Here is a 24,373-nt window from a genome sequence, read left to right as displayed (position 1 = left end):
GAATATTGATTTGTCGCTGTCTTCTTCAATCTTTGATTTGCTTTGAATTATGATTATTTCCTATGTTGTTTGTTATTTCATATCACCTCAGATTATCAATCTAGTCTCGTGATCGCATCGGTAGCTAATGCTCTCTTTCTCTCCCTCTCTCGGTGACGTGATTCTGTGGCTACATTATATCTGAGCCTGATAGTCTCTGATTTGTCGTATGTTTTGATCTGTATTTTATTAAGATATTAAACATCTCGTATATGATAAATCTTGCTCATGGACCCACATTTGTGCATCATAGCAAGGACCCCAATTTTTTTTTCCTCAAAATCGCATGATCAGGGGATATTCGAAAAATCAGGCCTCTTGGTGACCTGTCTCAGCTATCTGTTGAGGGGTCTCAAAGAGATGCTATCTGCTAGAAGGATGTGGACACGCAGCTCTGTCCGATCCAAGTTTAGCCCTTCGGCGTTTCTGAGCTTCCCATTCGTGATTTAGCGAGGCACAGTTGTTTGATCTCAGGTAAGCTTGCAGACGATTCCTACTTTGGATCCCTTCTTGTGGGCTTCTACATCGGATTTCGCGAGTTCAACAAAGATGCCCAGCCCTTGAATCGACTGATGAGGGAGAATCTGCTTTGATTCAACATTGTGGTTTTATTTACGAATGGTGAAAGTTTTTTTTTTATGATCTATCCTATGATATTTATCAGAATTAGTTATGCTCATCGTAGATAGAATTTTATTGTCAGCATCTTATTCACGTTTAGCATCAGCACATTCCCCATGTGAGGCAATTTATGGTCAAGCATTTGGGATCATCAGTTCCATTAATAAATTTAGTTACGTTTTTTTTACCAGCTGGTGTCACACTCCATTGAAAATTCCTACACAGCGAGATCTTTTGCCTCTGCTTTCCAAGAAGAGGGAAAGATATGTATAATCCTGCGAAATCCGATTGGGGTTTAACACTCCCAGTTTGGAAATCACAAATATTCTGTTCAAGAAGTTTATGGATTAAGTGGGGTATTTTATTAATAGCCAAAAATGTATTTTGAACGGCTGATACTGGTTTCTCTTGGAGGATCGTATGATCTGTTGCTTCTAAGGGATATTCCCTTCACTAGAAGCTCATGTCATTTCGTAACCATGGCCATTGGGTCCTTCGCCAAGTCGACCAAAAGGTACGCTGGGAGGTCTATGGTCGCGTTTGGAATTGCTGAAGAATGTTATTCCTTGAAATATACCTTCACCATCAAGAATCGCATCGCTAATAACCTTTCACACAGGGAATCGATTCTCATCAGATCTGTGGCGGTCCTATACAGAACTCTGTGAGTGATAAAGTAGTGAGCCACTGCAGGATATATATATATATATATATATATATATATATATATATATATATATATATATATATATATATATATATATATATATATATATATATATATTTTAGCATTCTGTTAATAATGCCTTGCTAAATTTTTTTTTCTAGCGTTCGCTATCCTTGTTATATTGCTACAATTTCATTTGCTCACTCACCTTATTCTTTCCTCATCGTCATGCTTACCACTAACCTGTATGCACACCCACCATGTCATCCTTCACATGATTAAGGGTATAGAAGTTACTGAAATCATTACCAATGTCGCTTTGCTTATTTTATGTCATGTATATTGCTCAGCTGAAGAGCAAAGATGGGGCAAAAGGGGACTGAGATTCTTAGTAATCATTCACTTGATATTTTTATCGTACACATAGCCGCACCTCCCACAGGACGAACTCTGCCTCAAATTTTTTTTTTACAGAAACAGTGAAGTTCTAGGATTGACCTAATAACAAGGCCAAATCGTTGCAGGAGAGATACGTTACTGTCAGAAGCTAATCAAAGAAGAATTCGGGGGTGCCTCAATACAGAATTTTCTTTTTGATTGTCACATATAAAGTCTTGAATCCAGAAGCCCTGACTCCCAATAAGATTGGAAGTCTCCAGTAAAATTCAGTCCACCCAGACTTAGCGGCCACTGGATGATCACCTCGACAACTGCTGTCGCTAGTCTGTTATGACCACAGCTGAATTATGACCCATGATTGACGATTATATATCCTGATTTTGAAATTGGTACATCCTCATTTTTCTTTTTTTTTCTTTTTAGGTATAATCTTACTGGCCTCCGCCCATCTACACACTGCCCAGCTACCTGATCATCAGTGTCACCACCAACCAGTAAGGTATGTTGAGTAGTTATGTTTCTACATCTGTGTTCGGGATCATGATAATCGGTCACTCTTGAGCCCCATACCTAAGTCATACCATGTTATTTTAATCTGCTCTTTCATTAAGATTTCTATACATAAATGTTAAACACTATTCCTGCTGATAATCATACTGACAGATCAATTTAATGCTTAAACTCAGCTTGGACCAAGTGCCATGTTTTAAAATAATTGTCATTAATTGGCTTGATGGATATTAGATTAAATGGTGCATATTGCTTGTTTAGGTAGCCAATAAGTTTGCACGATCTGTCTTAGTGAGTCAACGGTAAAATTGAATTCTAGAAGGTGTTAAACAGTAGATATGTCAATCCTTGCCAAATGGACTGTAGGTTGATAGGTGTTGACGGCTCAATACCAGTAAATATCAGTGTTGTCAACTTTGTGGAGATCAAAAGTTATCAGATATAGCATGGGCATTAATGATTGAATAAGGGCATATCTAAGCATATGGCATGTATCATAATCACCCCATACCACTTGCTGTGAATGTCTCAACAACATCCTTTTGTTCCCACTAACAGCACTCCAAAGTACAACAGAACTGGACTTCTTTTTGCAAAGGAACATTGTGGTCTCTTCTTCCTACCTTTACAGGACCTGCCAACATATTAATGACTATTGTAGCTCCCTGGGTTCCCAGTTGAGCTCTCAAGTATTTGAATCTGAAAGCTCAAGGAATGTTAAACGTGTAGTCCATCCTGTAAAACAGTAACTGATTGTTAGATATTTGGGCTGTCACATTACAAATTGGCCTTTTCATGGAACACTCTCAAATGTCTTAGAGATGGGCATAAAGATTAGGAGATCTTTGCATTTTACCACTATGATCATAATAAGATCAACACATTGCTACATTCTTGTGTGATCTCAAGGATCAACGGCTAGGAAATCATGGTAAAAAAAAAATTTAGACCTACATGTCACCATGTATCATATTCCCCATGCTCACTGCTATATCTACAATGGCATTTGCATACTATAAATACCAAACAGCATATCTCCTGTACATTTGAATATCATGATTAGCATCTCACTTATTACAGTAGCTTTATTTCCTTTACTCTATTTTCTGACATGTTCATATGATTTAGCCTATCATAGTGTAACATATTCTTCATATTTTTCTATGTTTTATATCTTACTTGTGTTAACTTAAAATTTTGCAGAAATCAGGTAGAAATATCATTAGTCTAGAATTTTGTGAGAATTCAAGATTGTAATAGCTAGATGCTAAATGAGAATATTTATACTTCTAGTCCTAGATAGAATGAATGAGCATATAAATATCATAGATCACTTGCTCTCATGTCATTTTCATCTTACTTCTTAAAAATTTTCACGAGTGGAAACACGAATGGCACGCGCACCATTTCGTAAGAGGTAATTGATACTAAGTTGATGATCCACATCAATGGCCATAGTCAGGGTGTGGACAAAACTTAGTATTTTTATCTTTTACAAAATAACATTGGATCCACACTGGATCCGTTTTCAAAATTCATCATATTTTCCTTAAATATTTTTTTTCTTTTATCAGAATTTAACTTAAAATTAACTTAAAATATATACCAATGGTCATAGTCAGGGTATATTGAGAGTTCATTTCATTTTAAATTCTATAAAAGCACCAAATGTATTTTATTCTTTACTTGAATCTAAATATAGATTATTATATAATACATTCAATGACCATAGTCAAGGGTGTATTATATCTTCAATATTATTTTAATTCATCCAAAGAATGGGATAGCTTTTCAAATCCAATCTCAAAAATTCTTTAAATTCATTCATCATTTAGGATAGAATTGCATCATGTTTTCAAAAATTCTTTTTTCAAAATTCCAAGTGATGTAAATGTCTTCCTCAATCTATCTTCAATTCTTACAAAATCCGATTCATCCTTTCATTTTCAGATTCAATTTCATTTTCAATCTCAAAAGTTCAATTTAAACTTTGAGATTTCAAAGTCATTTTTTCAAATTCAAATCAGATTTCAAAGTTCAAATTGGCTTTGAATTTCCAAATTCATTTTTATCTTCAAAAACTCCAATCAAAACCAAAGTTCAATTTAACTTTGGAATCCTTGATTCATCTTCTGAATATAACCCCAAATCCATTTTTTAGGATCCAGGATTCAACACTTATATCGGATTTCAGACTTCAGATCCAAATCCATCTTAGGATCCAGAACCCAATTCTACTTTGGATCTTAGACTTCAGATCCAAATCCATTCTAGGATCCAGAACCCAATTCTACTTTGGATCTTTGACTTCAGATCCAAATCCATTCTAGGATCCAGAACCCAATTCTACTTTGGATCTTAGACTTCAGATCCAAATCCATTCTAGGATCCAGAACCAATTTCACCTTGGATCTCAGACTTCAGATCCAAATCCATCTTAGGATCCGGAACCCAATTCTACTTCGGATCTTAGACTTCAGATCCAGTTCCATTTTTAGGATCCAGAATTCAATCATATGTTGGATCTTAGACTTCTGATCCAAAATCATCTTAGGATCCAGAACCCAATTTTATCTCGGATCTTAGATCTTAAATCCATCTTAGATCCAATTCCATTTCATTTCCAGATTTCAAATCTAAATCCACTTACAGATCATATCTGGAATTCATTTCTACACCATTTAGATTTCTCAGATCCATTCTAAATTTATGATTTCCAATTTCAAAATCTAGATTCAATTCCATCTCAAGTATTCATTTCCTTTCCTAAATTCAGAATTCAAATTCAAAGTCCATTTCTGACTTTGAAACTTCATTTCCTTTTATTTTAAAACTTCAAGTCATTCCTTCTCATTTATTCTTCCAAATCCTGATTTATTTCAAAGACTTAGAACTTCTCTGATCTATCTCAAGTTCTAAAGTTAGATTCAATCATTTCTTCACTCCTTTACCAAGTTCATCTTAGAATACTTGGAAATTTTCAAAACATCTTTTAAAAGGAGCATACATTCTTGCATTGCACAAGCATGATTCATTGTGCATTTAGAGTTAGAATAAATTCTTAGATTATATTTAGGCAAAGCAAAAGGCATAGATTCGATTATTGGTTCGATTACCCCTGGTAAAGGCGCCAGGAACGGTCGAACCTCGTACCGACAAGCGAATCCCGTCTCTCCATTTTTCCCGCAATATTTTCAAAACGGAGGCGAGTAATTTTCTAAATATTTTTCAAATCAAGGTCAAGTGAAAACCCGCAAAAGAGTTCCTCTTCTCTCTCTCTTTCTTTTTTTCTTCTCTTCTCTCTTTCTTTTCTTTCTTTTATTCTTCTCCCTTCAAAAAGGAGGAAAATAGGGGTTATAAAAGGAAAAGAGAAGGAAGAGAGAGAAACAACGAAAGAGGAAAAATTTTGCGATGATCACAGTTTTGGCGACCGTGATGGGACCTTAGTCTTCGTCCGGTTGAATCTATGCCTTTGCTTTACTTTTATATAATCTAAGTCTTTATTCTAACATATGTCAGCTACATTTTCCATGCAAACCTTAGGAGCCTAGACTCTGTCCTAAGCTGACATCATTGCATATAGGATCTAAGTATGGTTTGGTAGGACCATATTGAGGAGATTATCCATGTTCACATTAGACTTAGGTCTTAAATACAACTCTCCTCAATTCTAGGGATTGAATGCAAAACAATGTATGCAAGTGTATGCTTCTTTTAAATCTATCTCTTTAGGACTTGCATTAGAGCCTTCTGATTTTATTGCATGTTGATCATATTTTTTAAAACATCCCTACCTATATTGTCCCGGTCTTCACGTTGTTGGGATGTTTCACTGAACCATAGTTCGGGAGAGAGCCTCACAACTGGACCACTTATTTGGGTTCGCGCCCCCCTACCACGTACCTAAGGGCCATAGTCCGAGGTATATCGGTAGGTGCTCAAGGATGTTGGGAAGCCATTACCTTAGAACCGAAGAGATATCTTTATATGCCACGTACTTCGAGCTTCGGCTTGAGTATATCAGCATACCTTGAGTGGAATCAGATGATCTGAACCATAGAGTTATGATTAAGATCCTACAAGCTATTTTCAAATATTGCATTTAGAGTCAGCCTTTAGGGAATGTTGTATGCATATCCTTGTTTGTGTGGTTTTGGTTATGCAATGTCTCTCGTGTTTTCATATATGTATATATATCAAACCTTTCCAAAACCCTGGGTATATTATTCAAATTTTTTTTTTCTTTCAGAAACCCAGGTGTATTTTCTTTTCTTTTCTTTTCTGATTTCTTTAAATTCTTTTCTGATCCTGCCTGCAATTTTTTTCAATTTTTCAAAATTTACCATCTATTATTCTATAATTTTCTTCTACGTTTCTTCTAAATCTATTCTGTAACAAAAATCTCTCTCATTAAGAGATGTCCTTTTGATCATATTCTAAATTGTTTATTTCTTCTCACGGGGAAATAATACGATAGTCGTGCCTTTCGTACGGACTCAATCCCTAGTAGTGGGATATCTCTTTGTCAATTTGATTTCTTCCTTTATCAAAGTTTCCTTCGAAATCTTTCTAAAAGTGTTCCATTCTGCCCTACAGAGAGAAAGCATTTGGTATTAACGGGTGGTTTAGACTAAGATCAAAGACCGCACCAGTTAGAAGCAAGAATTGAGAAATGGACTCTCAAAGGTTTGCCAGAGAAGGAGTTCAGGACAACCAGAATGAGATTGATCCTGCTATATATCGGTTGTTCAAAAAAATGATGGTTGAGATATTATCCGAGCAGGCTGAAGCCAGTTTTGGAAAAGCTCCCACCAAGGAAGACGCACCTGTCACCTTCCCAATGAGCAAGCACAACGATGACAGTGCAGGAAGTTCTAAAACCAGCAGGGGCAGCTACAAAGGCGACCCGGGCAATCAAAACAGCAATTTGGGGTCATCTACAAACCAGAAGAGAAAGTTCAGCAAAAACCAAGATAAACCACTTCAATCCAGTCCTCCGCAGAAGGAGAAGAATCAGGAAAAGCTAAAGCGTAAAGATTGGAGTAATAACCGAGATTTCACTCCCTTGGATGAGCCGCTGGATAAAGTTCTTGAATACATGTTAACCAAGAGATTAGTCAGGCTCCCAAAAGCCACGAGTCCTTCCACTATCTTGGGAAAGTACAAGAACCAATTCTGCAAATTCCATCGGACGACAGGACATGACACTGATCATTGCTTTGTCTTCAAAAATATTATTCAAGACTGCATTGATAGGAATCTTTTTGTTGAAGACGAAGAAGAAAAATGCCCAATCCTCCTAACCAAGCGTGCTCAGTCTAGCTCTCAGGAAAGGAACAGCTCTCGACAAAAATCAGGCAAGCCAAAGGAGACGAAGCATGATGGCTGGAGTTACGATCGCGAGTTTTCCCCTTTAGGTCAGCCAGTCGAGGTGGTTCTCGAATACCTGCTCACAGAAGATATGATCAAACTTCCCAGGAGAGTTGATCCTTTGGTCACCATGGGAAAATGGAAAGAGTGTTTCTGCAAATTTCATCAAGTAAGGGGGCACGATGCAGAGCATTGCTTCGTCCTCAAAAACATCATACAGGATTTCATCGACAAAGAAATTTTGGTACCAGATGAAGGAGGGGAGCAACCTGCAGTTCCAACCTAGACTCTTCCGGATCACCCGAAGAATTGATAAAGCCAAAGTTTCCTGCTTTCGTCTCTTTTTGTTAGTTATCTTGTAGGGGCAAGTCAGTTCAGCCTTCTATGGATCTTTTCCTTTTAAAGTTCTTGTAAATATTCAGTTTTTGTCATCAAGCCTTTGCTTATCAATGAAGTGTCAAATTTTCTTTATATCTTTGATATTCAAATACTTTTGCCATAATGGGGCATTTAAATTTCTGTCCTTTTCAGAATGCGAGACAATCCTGACATCATTCATGAGAGAAATGATGTTGCCTATGAGGGTTTTTTTAAAAAATCATGAAATTTTGAAAGTCTTCATAACCAAAGAGTTCAAATATTCTTTGGTCCAACCTTCTTCAAAAACCAAACCTTGTGTTGATGGGTTTCAAACCATTATCAACTCTCGTATTGATCATGTTTTCAAAAGATGGGTTTCACACCATTATCAACCCTCGTGTTGATCATATTTCCAAAATGGGTTTCAAACCATTATCAACCCTCGTGTTGATCATATTTGCCAAAAATAGGTTTTTCGAACCATCATCAACCCTCGTGTTGACCTTATTTTTTTCAAAAAAATTAGTGTCGAAACACTATATTCAGAGATCAATCCTTGTGTTGATTTTGTCTTCCAAGATTTGGTTGTAAATCGTTATATCCAAAGATCAACCCTTGTGTTGGTCTTATCTTCTAAAATTGGTTTCAAAAACATTATATTCAAAAAGATCAACCCTTGTGTTGATTTTATTATCAGTTTCGAACTATTACTTTCAGAAATCAGATCTATTATTGATATTCTTTTTCGAAAATTAGATTTCAAACCATTTTCTTCAAAAATTGACCCTCATGATGATCTCTCATGTTGATTTAAAGGATCAGTCCTCGCACTGATCATTCTTCTTGCGGTGGATTTTCTTCCCAAAAATGATTTTTCACTTAAATAAACATTTTCCTTTAAAGATCCCACGTGCAGGCAGGATCAGACAAACTCTTTTTCAAAAAATCTTCTCAATTTTTCAGTTAATCTTGTTATCTTTATTAGTTGCATTCATTTCATCTTCAATTTAATCAAATTTTCGTCAGTTTATTATTTTTATCATTTTTTTGTCAAGTTTTCATCAATTTCATTAAATTCTATCAATTTTTATTCTTTAACCCTTTCAGGTTAAGGGATAAACCTGATGCCTCTTTCCCATAAGGTATTTTCTAAATCTTTTTTTTTTGGCCCTTTCAGGTTAAGGGATAAACCTGACCCTCGTTGTCCGAGGTGTTTTACCCTTTCAGGTTAAGGGATAAACCTGACCCTCGTTGTTCGAGGTGTTATACCCTTTCAGGTTAAGGGATAAACCTGACCCTCGTTGCCCGAGGTGCTCCCATTCAGTATAAGGGATAATCCTGAAACCCCTCGTAGGAGCAATAACACTACCCATGAGGATTCTTTTGTAAATACAAGTTTCATCAACCTTTATTGATTTTTCTGAATTTATATTAATTTCTCTTCATTTATTTTCCTTAAATTCTATCATTTTTTCCATTCGGGATAAGGGACAATCCTGATACCCCTCATAGGAGCACCGACGCTACCCGTGAGAATTCCTTTTCAAAATAAAATTTCAAATAAATACCTTTAATTTCTTTAAATTTTATTCTCCTTCCCTCTCATGTTAAGGGATAAACCTGAATTATTCTATACTCCTTCAGGATAAGGGAAAATCTTAAAGTTGTCATAAATAGATTCGGATCTTAGGCCATCTTGGGTCAAGGGTCTCGAATGAATCTCCCATCCTCTCCATTGTCGGAATCTATTCATACATTTTGTCAAAAATCCGACTCTTGGGTAGGAATCATTTCCTTCCCATATGGGTTCCGACTCAGGTTTCGGTTTTTGTTTTTGTTTTCATTTGTTGTTTAAAAGATCCGGGTTCTGACTCGGGTTTTCCCTTTTTTTTATATATCGTTTGAAGTCCCGAGTTCTGACTCGGACTTCCTATAGGATTCAACGCTCGTGTTGGAACCGATCGTACCCTTGAAGATTCGAGTTTCTCAAAACTCGAGTTCTTCCATTTTTTTCATTATTTTAAAGATCCGGGTTCCGACTCGGGTTTTCCTTTTTATATATCGTTTGAAGTCCCGAGTTCCGACTCAGACTTCCTATCGGATTCAACGCTCATGTTGGAACCGATCGTACCCTTGAAGATTTGAGTTTCTCAAAACTCGAGTTCTTCCATTTTTTCATTATTTTAAAGATCCAGGTTCCGACTCGGGTTTTCCTTTTTATATATTGTTTGAAGTCCCGAGTTCTGACTCGGACTTCCTATCGGATTCAACGCTCGTATTGGAACCGATCGTACCCTTGAAGATTCGAGTTTCTCAAAACTCGAGTTCTTCCATTTTTTTTATTATTTTAAAGATCCGGGTTCCGACTCGGGTTTTCCTTTTTATATATCGTTTGAAGTCCCGAGTTCCGACTCGGACTTCTTATCGGATTCAACGCTCGTGTTGGAACCAATTGTACCCTTGAAGATTCGTGTTTCTCAAAACTTGAGTTCTTCCATTTTATCATTATTTTAAAGATCCGGGTTCCGACTCGGGTTTTTCTTTTTATATATCGTTTGAAGTCCCGAGTTCCGACTTGGACTTCCTATCGGATTCAACGCTCGTGTTGGAACCGATCGTACCCTTGAAGTTTCGAGTTTCTCAAAACTCGAGTTCTTCCATTTTTTCATTATTTTAAAGATCCGGGTTCCGACTCGGGTTTTCCTTTTTATATATCGTTTGAAGTCCCGAGTTCCGACTCTGACTTCCTATCGGATTCAACGCTCATGTTGGAACCGATCGTACCCTTGAAGATTCAAGTTTCTCAAAACTCGAGTTCTTCCATTTTTTCATTATTTTAAAGATTCGGGTTCCAACTCGGGTTTTCCTTTTTATATATCGTTTGAAGTCCCAAGTTCCGACTCGGACTTCCTATCGGATTCAATGCTCGTGTTGGAACCGATCGTACCCTTGAAGATTTGAGTTTCTCAAAACTCGAGTTCTTCCATTTTTTTATTATTTTAAAGATCCGGGTTCTGACTCGGGTTTTCCTTTTTATATATCGTTTGAAGTCCCGAGTTCTGACTCGGACTTCCTATTGGATTCAACGCTCGTGTTGGAACCGATCGTACCCTTGAAGATTCGAGTTTCTCAAAACTCGAGTTCTTCCATTTTTTTTTTATTTTAAAGATCCGGGTTTCGACTCGGATTTTCCTTTTTATATATCGTTTGAAGTCCCGAGTTTCGACTCGGACTTCCTATCAGATTCAACGCTTGTGTTGGAACCGATCGTACCCTTGAAGATTCGAGTTTCTCAAAACTCGAGTTCTTCTATTTTTTCATTATTTTAAAGATCCGGGTTCCGACTCGGGTTTTTCTTTTTATATATCGTTTAAAGTCCTGAGTTCCGACTCGGACTTCCTATTGGATTCAACGCTCGTGTTGGAACCGATCGTATCCTTGAAGATTCGAGTTTCTCAAAACTCGAGTTCTTCCATTTTTATCATTATTTTAAAAGATCTGGGTCCCGACTCGGGTTTTCCCTTTTATATATCGTTTGAAGTCCCGAGTTCCGACTCGGACTTCCTATCTGATTCAACGCTCGTGTTGGAACCGATCGTATCCTTGAAGATTCGATTTCTCAAAACTCGAGTTCTTCCATTTTTATCATTATTTTAAAAGATCCGGGTCCCGACTCGGGTTTTCCCTTTTATATATCGTTTGAAGTCCCGAGTTCCGACTCGGACTTCCTATCGGATTCAACGCTCGTGTTGGAACCGATCGTACTCTTGAAGATTCGAGTTTCTCAAAACTCAAGTTCTTCCATTTTTATCATTATTTTAAAGATCCGAGTTCCGACTCGGATTTTCCTTTTTTTTATGTTCTTATTTTTGAAGTCTCAGTTTCCGACTTGAACTTCCTTCTGAATCCAATGCTCGTGTTGGACAAATCGTTGTTTTGATAATTCAAGTTTTCAAAAACTCGATTCTCACTCATTTCTTATATTTGAAAACCGGGTTCCGACTCCGATTTTCCTTTTCGTATATTCTTATTTTTGAAGACTCAAGTTCCGACTTGAACTTCCTTTTGAATCCAATGCTCGTATTGGATAAATTATTGTAAATTCAAATTTTCACACTCATTTCTTCCTCTTCAAGATAAGGGATAATCCTGAAATACCGGCAATCACTTCTCGCTTAATTCTCAAGTATCTTCGAATGTCGGTCTCATTTTCCAAATTCTCCTGTTAAAGCATCTAGTGCTCGTGTTGGTGTGCATTTTGAAAACGCAGTGCTCGTACTGGTGTGCATTTCGAAAACCCAGTGCTCGTACTGGTGTGCATTTCGAAAATCCAGTGCTCATACTGGTGTGCATTTTTCAAAACCCATCGCTCGTGCGGGGGCATTTTTTGAAATCCAGTGCTCGTACTGGTACATCTGGCACTCGTGCTAGTTGTTTGGCTGACTGATCAGTTAGCCCTCCAGGTTCAATCTTTGTACTAACCAATCATCATTACTCAAGTTCTAAATTCTCAATTTCGACCTTCAGATCATCATTTTATCAAAAAAAAAAAAATCAATCATTTTCTCTTGCGAAGGACCCCCTTTAGGGAGAGTTCGAGGGAGCTCGTTCCTTTCGCATGCAACCATCTTCCGTTCGCAAGGACCCTTTTTCAGGGAGAGTGTGAAGGGACTCGTTTTCTTCGCGAATAGTTTGCAAAACAACAACCAACTTTACACAAAAGAACCTCTTTTTCAGGGAGAACTTCGACGGAAGCTTGTTTCTTTTCTGGCCCCTGTTTTTCTCATCTTCGGCCAACCCCTTCACAGAGGACCCTCTTCTAGGGATAGTGTGATGGACTCGTTTCTCTGTGATACTTTTTCAACTTTGTTTTTTCGGCCGCCTTTCCATAAGAGAAGCCTAGAGATAGGGAGTTTTGACGAAAGCTTAATTTCTCTTCGAAAGTTCCATTTTGCAAACACCTCTTCTTTGGGGAAGAGAGGAGTATTTCCAACTTCCCATTCAGGTAAGGGCTTAAGCCTGAGTCTCTCTTTTTGGGGAAAAAGAGAGGAGAATTTTGTCACGAACGTGTCGACTCGATATCAAGCGATTTCTTTCATCAGGGATTTATAGAATACTTTTGCCAATTTGCTATCAAAAAGTCATTGTTGATCTCAAAATTTTCATCACATAAAAGAATTATCTCAGGCTACCTTTAGTATTATTTTCAAAAGAGTAAGACTTTTGCGAAATAAGAACTAAATTCAAGTTGTTTCTGTTGGTCAACCAAAGAGGATAAAGAAAAATCTTCGATATGACCGGCAAAGGAAATTCAATGATGTTGAAAAGCCATAAATGAACTGATATTGATAATAGCTATGGCACATTCTTAAAGATCATTCTTCTGGCAGTAAAACAGTGAAAATATCCTGGGCAGTAAAAAGAACCTACCCAATCCATATCTCCTCAGTCATCCAAGCTAAACTACAATCAAATATCCGCAAAAGGGATCTCTCAATTGTCGTCAAGATGAAGGCGAATCAAGCGAGTAGACCCCCGGGGCCAAAGAAGATTTGAAACATCTCCAAGATGACGGAGTTTGTGACGGATCCTTCCAGGGAAAGTTTGGATCACCGTCAAGATGAAGGCGGATGCGATGAACCTACCGACAAACCCTAAAAGATATTTGATTTCTGCTATCATCCAGAGATTTTGACCAATGAACCAATATCATCAAGCTTAATTCCTGAGAAAGAAAAAGAAGGATCGGAGCATCTTCAAGATGAAGAAGTTTGTGACGTACCCTTCCTAAAAGAGAGAAAAAGTCAGGTCACCTCCAAAATGAAGGATGATGTAAAAGAACCCAAAAAAGCTCCATGGTTCAAAAGAGTGCAAAAAGATCATCACGGGAAATGCCCAGGATATCAAACTGCCCAAAGTCGCCAGGAATCATCTTTTTCCATGTGATGTTCTTTTATCAATATCTTTTCATTCAATTGCTTTTATGAAGCTAAGAATATTTCCTCTCTTTTCATATCAAGGAAATTGATATCTTCCTCAAAGAAGCTCAACAGTAACAAAATTGAGTTTGATTCTTGATTCTACAGAGTTAGCCCAATTAGAGCTAATACTCTAGGTAGAAAAAGGTAATATTTTCACATATATGCAAAATTCATTCATCTTTTAGATCAACTACAAATTTGACATCTTATTGGCAATATTTTCTCGTTATCCCAACATGAAGAAAAAACTTGATGTTCGTTTTGACATATCCTGACATCATCCCTCCTTAGGACTGAAAAGTCCTTTCCTTCAGTCTGATCTGAGCATTCTCAGATTTGCACACTTCCCTGTGTTCCCCACTGTCCCGCCATAGACAGTTCCCGCTCAGGATAAGGGTTAAACCTGAACTTTTTGCAAAAGATCTATTATTGTCAAAAGCTATTTTCAGTCTCAGCAATGAGGCACCCAAGATCAACCCCTTTTCAAGCTTTAGGGACCCCCATTTTTCATTCTTTTGCAAAACTCCTCTTGGACTTATTATGCAAAGTCTAGAGGCCCATCGCAGTCTTCCTCGCTCCTCGAGGATTCTGTATCCATTCAGGCTAAGGATTAAGCATGTCACCTCGCTCCTCGAGGTGTAACCCAAAAACCTTCTGCGAGAGGTCGTCTGTTTCTTTTAGAAAGCTGATTTTAGTCTCAGCAATGAGGCGCCCAAGATCATCCCCTTTTCAAGCTTTAGGGAATCCCTTGTTTATCTCTTCTCGCAAACCCCTTCTGGATTTGTTCATCCAAATTTTGAAGGTCCCATCATGGTTTCTTCATCCGAGGATTCCGTATGGTCGTCTCTTTTAGGTTAAGGGTTAAGCTTGAACTTCGTTTCATGAGATATCTTTCATTCAGGTTAGGGTTAAACCTGAGTCCCACTTTTGACTAGATATCCTTTCTAGTCCCATCACGGTTTCTTCGTTTAAGGAGTCCGTATGGTCATCCTTTTCAGGATAAGGTGAAGCCTGAACCTCACTCTGTGAGGTGCCTTCCTTTCAGGTTTTGGTTAAACCTGAACCTCGTTTAGACGAGGTAATCCTCCCCGTCCCATCATGGTTGTTCCCCCACAAGGGAATACATGCTCTATGTATATCCATACAGGAAAGGATCATACTTGAGATTTCGTCTCACGAGGCATTTCTCTCAAAACGTCTCATCGAGGTCTGCTTATATTCCTTTCCCCATCTCAAATTATCTCGATATATCTTCGTCCCATCCAGGTTAAGGGCTAAACCTGACTCATTCTGAAAAGGCTGATCTCGTCTCACCCATGAGACTTGATCAAAATTCTTACCTTTCATCATCCCGGCACCTTCATCCAAAGTCCCATCACGATTTCCTCATTTCTATCATACAGTCACATCATTGACGAGGATTTTCATTCCCCCCAGGACCATTCAGGATAAAGGTTTTAAGCCTGAAAAGCCACGTTTTCAAAATAAATTCTTCCACACCCAGTTCAAATCTGCTGACTGGAACATTTTTCAAAATTTGGAGTGTTTCTTTGCCACTAAGCTCGGCTTTCAACCGGCTTAGTAGCAAAGAGGGGCATCTGTGAACACCCCAAATTTTTCAAAAGTTTGTAAATATCCCCTTTTTTCCATTTATCTTCATTTTCCGGGTAGTTGAGTCACTTTTAAATCTAAAGCCCATTTTATTTCTCAAGTTTTCTGAAATTAAATTCATTTTGTATATCTAACTCAATTTCGGATCCGGATCCAGATAAAAGATCCAAATCTGAGCTTCGTTGTCCAAATGTTTATCAAATTCTCGAAATTTCCAAAATAACTTTTGAAAAGCTCAGACAGTTCGCTCGGTATCCGTTTGGATCCATCAAATTGTATTTCTCGATTCAAGGTTTAAAACTCTAATATTTTCTCAACACTTAGGTCCAAACCCATTTTCTAAAGAAATCAAACCCAAACTTTCAAAAACTTCTCTTTTTGTAAATTTTTATTAAGAAAATGCAAAAAAAAAAAAATAGTTTCATCTCTCATGCTGCTTAGGTTTTATTTCCAAAAGTAACAAAAAAAAATCAGAAAATATAGAAAAGAAAAAATATATATAGTCTTTTTTTGAAAGGTCTCTTTCTGAAGAACCTTTTTTTAGAAAATCGGGTAAGGACCCCCCGCTTTATTTAAAATCTTGAAACTAAGGGGCCCTTTGGCGGAAATTTTTTTTTAGGGTTTTTCAAGGAAACCCTTGGCAAAAAAAAACGGGGGGGACGGAGGCGGCACCTCTCGCCTCTCCCACAAAAACCTGCCACAAACCCTCCAATCGCCCGAGCTCCTCCTCCTTCGTTCATCACCAACGAACTCGCATGCTTCCATCGCCCGAGCTAATCCACCCTCCGATGACTGGCCTCTCACGCGAACCATCGATCGGCAACAGAAACCTTCCCTCTCGAAGTTTCTCCTTTCCTCTATAAAGGAAGGCCAACAAGAAGCGAAAGGGGGATCCACTGGCCAGATAACCATTTCTCTTTCAGTATCATTCATTTTTTTTTCTCCATTTTCTTGGTAAACAATCGTCCATCTCCTTTCAGCTGGACTCCCTCGGTAAAGTGCCAAAGCCCCAAGCAATCTGGGGGGAGGAGGTTTGATCCGATCGATTTCCTATTCCGGAGTCTACACAGTACGAAGAGAAGAAAAGTTTCCTTTCTTCTCGAGGCCATCGCAGCCGCCCGCTGCACGCATCGTTCCCCCCCCCCCCCCCCATTTCGGGTTTCTGCAGAGTTAATGGGATCAGTCAAGTATCGGCAGAATCACCAAACTTCGGTGGGCAAGGAGTTTTAGGCAAATCGGTAAGATCCCTTTTCTACATTTTCTTTTGATTTTCTTGCCTTCCCTTAGTTTTTTTGATCGATTGTCCCATTATAGCATCCACGCGGCATCGATCTTGCATATAGCAAGTACCGATCTATGTAAGTATGCAAGAACAAAAGGAATGAAAATGTTCCAACACGTCTTTTTTTTTTCTCTTTCTCTTTTTCTCTCCATATTATATCGATTTAGTTTCCATCTCTCGGTTCAGTGTAGTATCATCGATCCTTCGTCTGATTTTGGCTTTGTCAGGCCCTTCCTAATTCAATGGATGGAAGTAGTGTCATCTTTTATCATATTTTAGGTTTCGTCTGTTACATAATGAATGATTTCTCTAGTTGAATACTGATTTGTCGTTGTCTTCTTCAATCTCTGATTTGCTTTGAAATATGATTATTTCCTATGCTGTTTGTTATTTCATATCACCTCAGATTATCAATCTAGTCTCGTGATCGCATCGGTAGCTAATGTTCTCTTTCTCTCCCTCTCTCGGTGACGTGATTCTGTGGCTACATTATATCTGAGCCTGATACTCTCCGATTTGTCGTATGTTTTGATCTGTATTTCATTAAGATATTAAACATCTTGTATATGATAAATCTTGCGCATGGACCCACATTTGTGGGTCATAGCAAGGACCCCAAATTTTTTTTTCCTCAAAATCGCATGATCAGGGGATATTCGAAAAATCAGGCCTCTTGGCGACCTGTCTCAGCTATCTGTTGAGGGGTCTCAAAGAGATGCTATCTGCTGGAAGGATGTGGACACGCAGCTCTGTCCGATCCAAGTTTAGCCCTTCGGCGTTTCTGAGCTTCCCATTCGTGATTTAGCGAGGCACAGTTGTTTGATCTCAGGTAAGCTTGCAGACGATTCCTACTTTGGATCCCTTCTTGTGGGCTTCTACATCGGATTTCGCGAGTTCAACAAAGATGCCCAGCCCTTGAATCGACTGATGAGGGAGAATCTGCTTTGATTCAACATTGCGGTTTTATTTACGAATGGTGAAAGTTTTTTTTTATGATCTGTCCTACGATATTTATCAGAATTAGTTATGCTCATCGTAGATAGAATTTTATTGTCAGCATCTTATTCATGTTTAGCATCAGCACATTCCCCATGTGAGGCAATTTATGGTCAAGCATTTGGGATCATCAGTTCCATTAATAAATTTAGTTACGTCTTTTTTACCAGCTGGTGTCACATTGAAAATTCCTACACAGCGAGATATTTTGCATCTGCTTTCCAAGAAGAGGGAAAGATATGTATAATCCTGCGAAATCCGATTGGGGTTTAACACTCCCAGTTTGGAAATCACAAATATTCTGTTCAAGAAGTTTATGGATTAAGTGGGGTATTTTATTAATAGCCAAAAATGTATTTTGAACGGCTGATACTGGTTGCTCTTGGAGGATCGTATGATCTGTTGCTTCTAAGGGATATTCCCTTCACTAGAAGCTCATGTCATTTTGTAACCATGGCCATTGGGTCCTTCGCCAAGTCGACCAAAAGGTACGCTGGGAGGTCTATGGTCGTGTTTGGAATTGCTGAAGAATGTTATTCCTTGAAATATACCTTCACCATCAAGAATCGCATCGCTAATAACCTTTCACACAGGGAATCGATTCTCATCAGATCTGTGGAGGTCCTGTACAGAACGCGGCCTCTGTGAGTGATAAAGTAGTGAGCCACTGCAGGATATATATATATATATATATATATTTTAGCATTCTGTTAATAATGCCTTGCTAAATTTTTTTTTTCTAGCGTTTGCTATACTTGTTATATTGCTACAATTTCATTTGCTCACTCATCTTATTCTTTCCTCATCGTCATGCTTACCACTAACCTGTATGCACACCCACCATGTCATCCTTCACATGATTAAGGGTATAGAAGTTACTGAAATCATTACCAATGTCGCTTTGCTTATTTTATGTCATGTATATTGCTCAGCTGAAGAGCAAAGTTGGGGCAAAAGGGGATTGAGATTCTTAGTAATCATTCACTTGATATTTTTATCGTACACATAACCGCACCTCCCACAGGACGAACTCTGCCTCAAATTTTTTTTTTACAGAAACAATGAAGTTCTAGCATTGACCTAATAACAAGGCCAAATCGTTGCAGGAGAGATACGTTACTGTCAGAAGCTAATCAAAGAAGAATTCGGGGGTGCCTCAATACAGAATTTTCTTATTGATTGTCACATATAAAGTCTTGAATCCAGAAGCCCTGACTCCCAATAAGATTGGAAGTCTCCAGTAAAATTCAGTCCACCCAGACTTAGCGGCCACAGGATGATCACCTCGACAACTGCTGTCGCTAGTCTGTTATGACCACAGCTGAATTATGACCCATGATTGACGATTATATATCCTGATTTTGAAATTGGTACATCCTCATTTTTCTTTTTTTTTTCTTTTTAGGTATAATCTTACTGGCCTCCGCCCATCTACACACTGCCCAGCTACCTGATCATCAGTGTCACCACCTACCAGTAAGGTATGTTGAGTAGTTATGTTTCTACATCTGTGTTCGGGATCATGATAATCGGTCACTCTTGAGCCCCATACCTAAGTCATACCATGTTATTTTAATCTGCTCTTTCATTAAGATTTCTATACATAAATGTTAAACACTATTCCTGCTGATAATCATACTGACAGATCAATTTAATGCTTAAACTCAGCTTGGACCAAGTGCCATGTTTTAAAATAATTGTCATTAATTGGCTTGATGGATATTAGATTAAATGGTGCATATTGCTTGTTTAGGTAGCCAATAAGTTTGCACGATCTGTCTTAGTGAGTCAACGGTAAAATTGAATTCTAGAAGGTGTTAAACAGTAGATATGTCAATCCTTGCCAAATGGACTGTAGGTTGATAGGTGTTGACGGCTCAATACCAGTAAATATCAGTGTTGTCAACTTTGTGGAGATCAAAAGTTATCAGATATAGCATGGGCATTAATGATTGAATAAGGGCATATCTAAGCATATGGCATGTATCATAATCACCCCATACCACTTGCTGTGAATGTCTCAACAACATCCTTTTGTTCCCACTAACAGCACTCCAAAGTACAACAGAACTGGACTTCTTCTTTTTGCAAAGGAACATTGTGGTCTCTTCTTCCTACCTTTACAGGACCTGCCAACATATTAATGACTATTGTAGCTCCCTGGGTTCCCAGTTGAGCTCTCAAGTATTTGAATCTGAAAGCTCAAGGAATGTTAAACGTGTAGTCCATCCTGTAAAACAGTAAGTGATTGTTAGATATTTGGGCTGTCACATTACAAATTGGCCTTTTCATGGAACACTCTCAAATGTCTTAGAGATGGGCATAAAGATTAGGAGATCTTTGCATTTTACCACTATGATCATAATAAGCTCAACACATTGCTACATTCCTGTGTGATCTCAAGGATCAACGGCTAGGAAATCATGGTAAAAAAAATTTTTTAGACCTACATGTCACCATGTATCATATTCCCCATGCTCACTGCTATATCTACAATGGCATTTGCATACTATAAATACCAAACAGCATATCTCCTGTACATTTGAATATCATGATTAGCATCTCACTTATTACAGTAGCTTTATTTCCTTTACTCTATTTTCTGACATGTTCATATGATTTAGCCTATCACAGTGTAACATATTCTTCATATTTTTCTATGTTTTATATCTTACTTGTGTTAACTTAAAATTTTGCAGAAATCAGGTAGAAATATCATTAGTCTAGAATTTTGTGAGAATTCAAGATTGTAATAGCTAGATGCTAAATGAGAATATTTATACTTCTAGTCCTAGATAGAATGAATGAGCATATAAATATCATAGATCACTTGCTCTCATGTCATTTTCATCTTACTTCTTAAAAATTTTCACGAGTGGAAACACGAATGGCACGCGCACCATTTCGTAAGAGGTAATTGATACTAAGTTGATGATCCACATCAATGGCCATAGTAAGGGTGTGGACAAAACTTAGTATTTTTATCTTTTACAAAATAACATTGGATCCACATTGGATCCGTTTTCAAAATTCATCATATTTTTCTTAAATATTTTTTTTCTTTTATCAGAATTTAACTTAAAATTAACTTAAAATATATACCAATGGTCATAGTCAGGGTATATTGAGAGTTCATTTCATTTTAAATTCTATAAAAGCACCAAATGTATTTTATTCTTTACTTGAATCTAAATATAGATTATTATATAATACATTCAATGACCATAGTCAAGGGTGTATTATATCTTCAATATTATTTTAATTCATCCAAAGAATGGGATAGCTTTTCAAATCCAATCTCAAAAATTCTTTAAATCCATTCATCATTTAGGATAGAATTGTATCATGTTTTCAAAAATTCCTTTTTCAAAATTCCAAGTGATGTAAATGTCTTCCTCAATCTATCTTCAATTCTTACAAAATCTGATTCATCCTTTCATTTTCAGGTTCAATTTCATTTTCAATCGCAAAAGTTCAATTTAAACTTTGAGATTTCAAAGTCATTTTTTCAAATTCAAATCAGATTTCAAAGTTCAAATTGGCTTTGAATTTCCAAATTCATTTTTATCTTCAAAAACTCCAATCAAAACCAAAGTTCAATTTAACTTTGGAATCCTTGATTCATCTTCTGAATATAACCCCAAATCCATTTTTTAGGATCCAGGATTCAACACTTATATCGGATTTCAGACTTCAGATCCAAATCCATCTTAGGATCCAGAACCCAATTCTACTTTGGATCTTAGACTTCAGATTCAAATCCATTCTAGGATCCAGAACCCAATTCTACTTTGGATCTTAGACTTCAGATCCAAATCCATTCTAGGATCCAGAACCAATTTCACCTTGGATCTCAGACTTCAGATCCAAATCCATCTTAGGATCCGGAACCCAATTCTACTTCGGATCTTAGACTTCAGATCCAGTTCCATTTTTAGAATCCAGAATTCAATCACATGTTGGATCTTAGACTTCTGATCCAAATCCATCTCAGGATCCAGAACCCAATTTTATCTCGGATCTCAGATCTCAGATCTTAAATCCATCTTAGATCCAATTCCATTTCATTTCCAGATTTCAAATCTAAATCCACTTACAGATCATGTCTGGAATTCATTTCTACACCATTTAGATTTCTCAGATCCATTCTAAATTTATGATTTCCAATTTCAAAATCTAGATTCAATTCCATCTCAAGTATTCATTTCCTTTCCTAAATTCAGAATTCAAATTCAAAGTCCATTTCTGACTTTGAAACTTCATTTCTTTTTATTTTAAAACTTCAAGTCATTCCTTCTCATTTATTCTTCCAAATCCTGATTTATTTCAAAGACTTAGAACTTCTCTGATCTATCTCAAGTTCTAAAGTTAGATTCAATCATTTCTTCACTCCTTTACCAAGTTCATCTCAGAATACATGGAAATTTTCAAAACATCTTTTAAAAGGAGCATACATTCTTGCATTGCACAAGCATGATTCATTGTGCATTTAGAGTTAGAATAAAATCTTAGATTATATTTAGGCAAAGCAAAAGGCATAGATTCGATTCTTGGTTCGATTACCCCTGGTAAAGGCGCCAGGAACGGTCGAACCTCGTACCGACGAGCGAATCCCGTCTCTCCATTTTTCCCGCAATATTTTCAAAACGGAGGCGAGTAATTTTCTAAATATTTTTCAAATCAAGGTAAAGTGAAAACCCGCAAAAGAGTTCCTCTTCTCTCTCTCTTTCTTTTTTTCTTCTCTTCTCTCTTTCTTTTCTTTCTTTTATTCTTCTCCCTTCAAAAAGGAGGAAAATAGGGGTTAGAAAAGGAAAAGAGAGAAACAACGAAAGAGGAAAAATTTTGCGATGATCACACACCCCATCAACCCTCTCAAATACAACACAGACAGAGTAACTTTTCACAAGGTTACTCGTGTTCCATATTTCCACAGGTCCACCCCCAGTTGAGTTTGCCTTCTCCTTAGGAGCCCACTTTGAGCACATCGTTTCAGGAGAAGATGTTAGAGTCTTTTTCTGACATTAAGGTCACTCTTTGTTCCCACACGCAGTCAATAGCGAAGCTAGAGATTCAAATGGGATAATTGGCAGATACCTTGAGCATACGCAGAGAGGGGAGCCTCCCTAGTCGGTTTGTAGTCAACCCAAAGGGTGAGGAACCCATGTCTTTTGGCTTGTACCTCACAGATTCCCACCAAGAGGAGGCCAACTCTATTATATCCCTTTGGAGTGGGAAGGCATACCACTTCACACAAGAGTGGACTTCTGAACCAACTTCCATACCTATTGACCAGTCGACCCCTTCCACCAGTCCCGAGAAAATTAGGCAGGGCCCACGGCTCGTGACCACTCCATCGTATATCCCTAGAGCCCCTTTTCCTCAGGCCCTCACAAACCCCCACAATCTTAGCAAGCAGGAGACGTGTATGCGTGAGATGCTTGACCTGTTCAAGGAAGTTCATATAAATATTTGCCTGCTCGATGCCATCCAGCAAGTGTCTGCCTATGCAAAGTTTCTCAAAGAACTTTGTATGCATAAGAGAAAAGTGAAGTCGTTGCTCAAGACGATCTTCTTGACTGCACAAGTGAGCTCTGTGTTTCAGCACCAAGCACCACCTAAGCTCAAGGACCCTGAGGCACCAATTATCTCTTATGTTATCGGGAACACGACTATCGAGCATGCACTGCTTGATCTTAGGGAAAGTGTGAATATTTTGCTGGGTTCCCTGTATGACACTTTTGGGATCGAGAATTTAAATCCCACGGCCATTGTGTTGCAGTTGGCTGATAGATCGACCAAGCATCCGTGAGGAATCTTGGAAGATGTGTTAGTCAAGGTCAAGGACTTCTACTTCCCTATTGATTTTCTTGTTCTGGACATGGAAGGCACAAATGTCACTCACCAGATCCCCATTATTTTGGGCAGACCATTGTTGGCCATTGCCGATGCTCGTATAAATTGTTTCGCTGGGGAGATGGAGATTTCGTTTGGCAACAAGCGTGTGCAGTTGCATAGCTTTGATGTTGCCAACAGAGTGACAGAACATGACGATTGCTTCCAGGTGGAAGATGTCATAGGGAAGCAGTCTTATCCGCAGTTGGATGTGTGTTTTGAGTCGTTCGGGTTATGACTCTCCTTTCGAGCATAGTCTCCACGAGGAGACTAACCTCCTGTCATCTAGTGTCAAGAGTCATGGTATCACCTATAGGGGTAGAGTTGGCAGAAATATTATACACAGTGTCACAGATGACACTCTTTTTCTTAGATAGCCCGATTGAGCGTGACTTCATGTCCATTGATCTTATGGATGATGAAGGGTTTTTCCAGGGATCTGTTTGGCTGGGGACGTGAAACTTAGCGCTTTATGGGAGGCAGCCCATATGTTTGTATATTATTAGATTTGATCTTTAGGATTTGTAGATTTTCTTAGGTTTTTCTTTTTCTTTTCATTCATGAGTTATTATGTCATGTCATGTGCATATTACATTCATTGTAGTCATAGGATGTGCATTCATATGTCATATCAGGTTAATTCTA

At 37.9% G+C, this 24,373-nt stretch overlaps 1 protein-coding gene across 1 annotated transcript; it reads left to right on the top strand.

The window, feature by feature from the left end:
• The first annotated feature begins 22,997 nt into the window (after window positions 1–22,997).
• On the top strand, window positions 22,998–23,645 carry LOC149828631 (uncharacterized). The gene is made up of 2 exons (XM_090017105.1): window positions 22,998–23,330; window positions 23,439–23,645. Exons 1-2 carry the CDS (start codon window positions 22,998–23,000, stop codon window positions 23,643–23,645), a joined length of 540 nt encoding a protein of 179 aa, XP_089873231.1.
• Window positions 23,646–24,373: the final 728 nt, after the last annotated feature.

Source organism: Nuphar pumila, chromosome 9, assembly GCF_984573655.1.
Source record: "Nuphar pumila chromosome 9, dmNupPumi1.hap1.1, whole genome shotgun sequence".
Lineage (NCBI taxonomy): Eukaryota > Viridiplantae > Streptophyta > Magnoliopsida > Nymphaeales > Nymphaeaceae > Nuphar > Nuphar pumila.
This window is presented reverse-complemented; position numbering and strand designations above follow the sequence as displayed.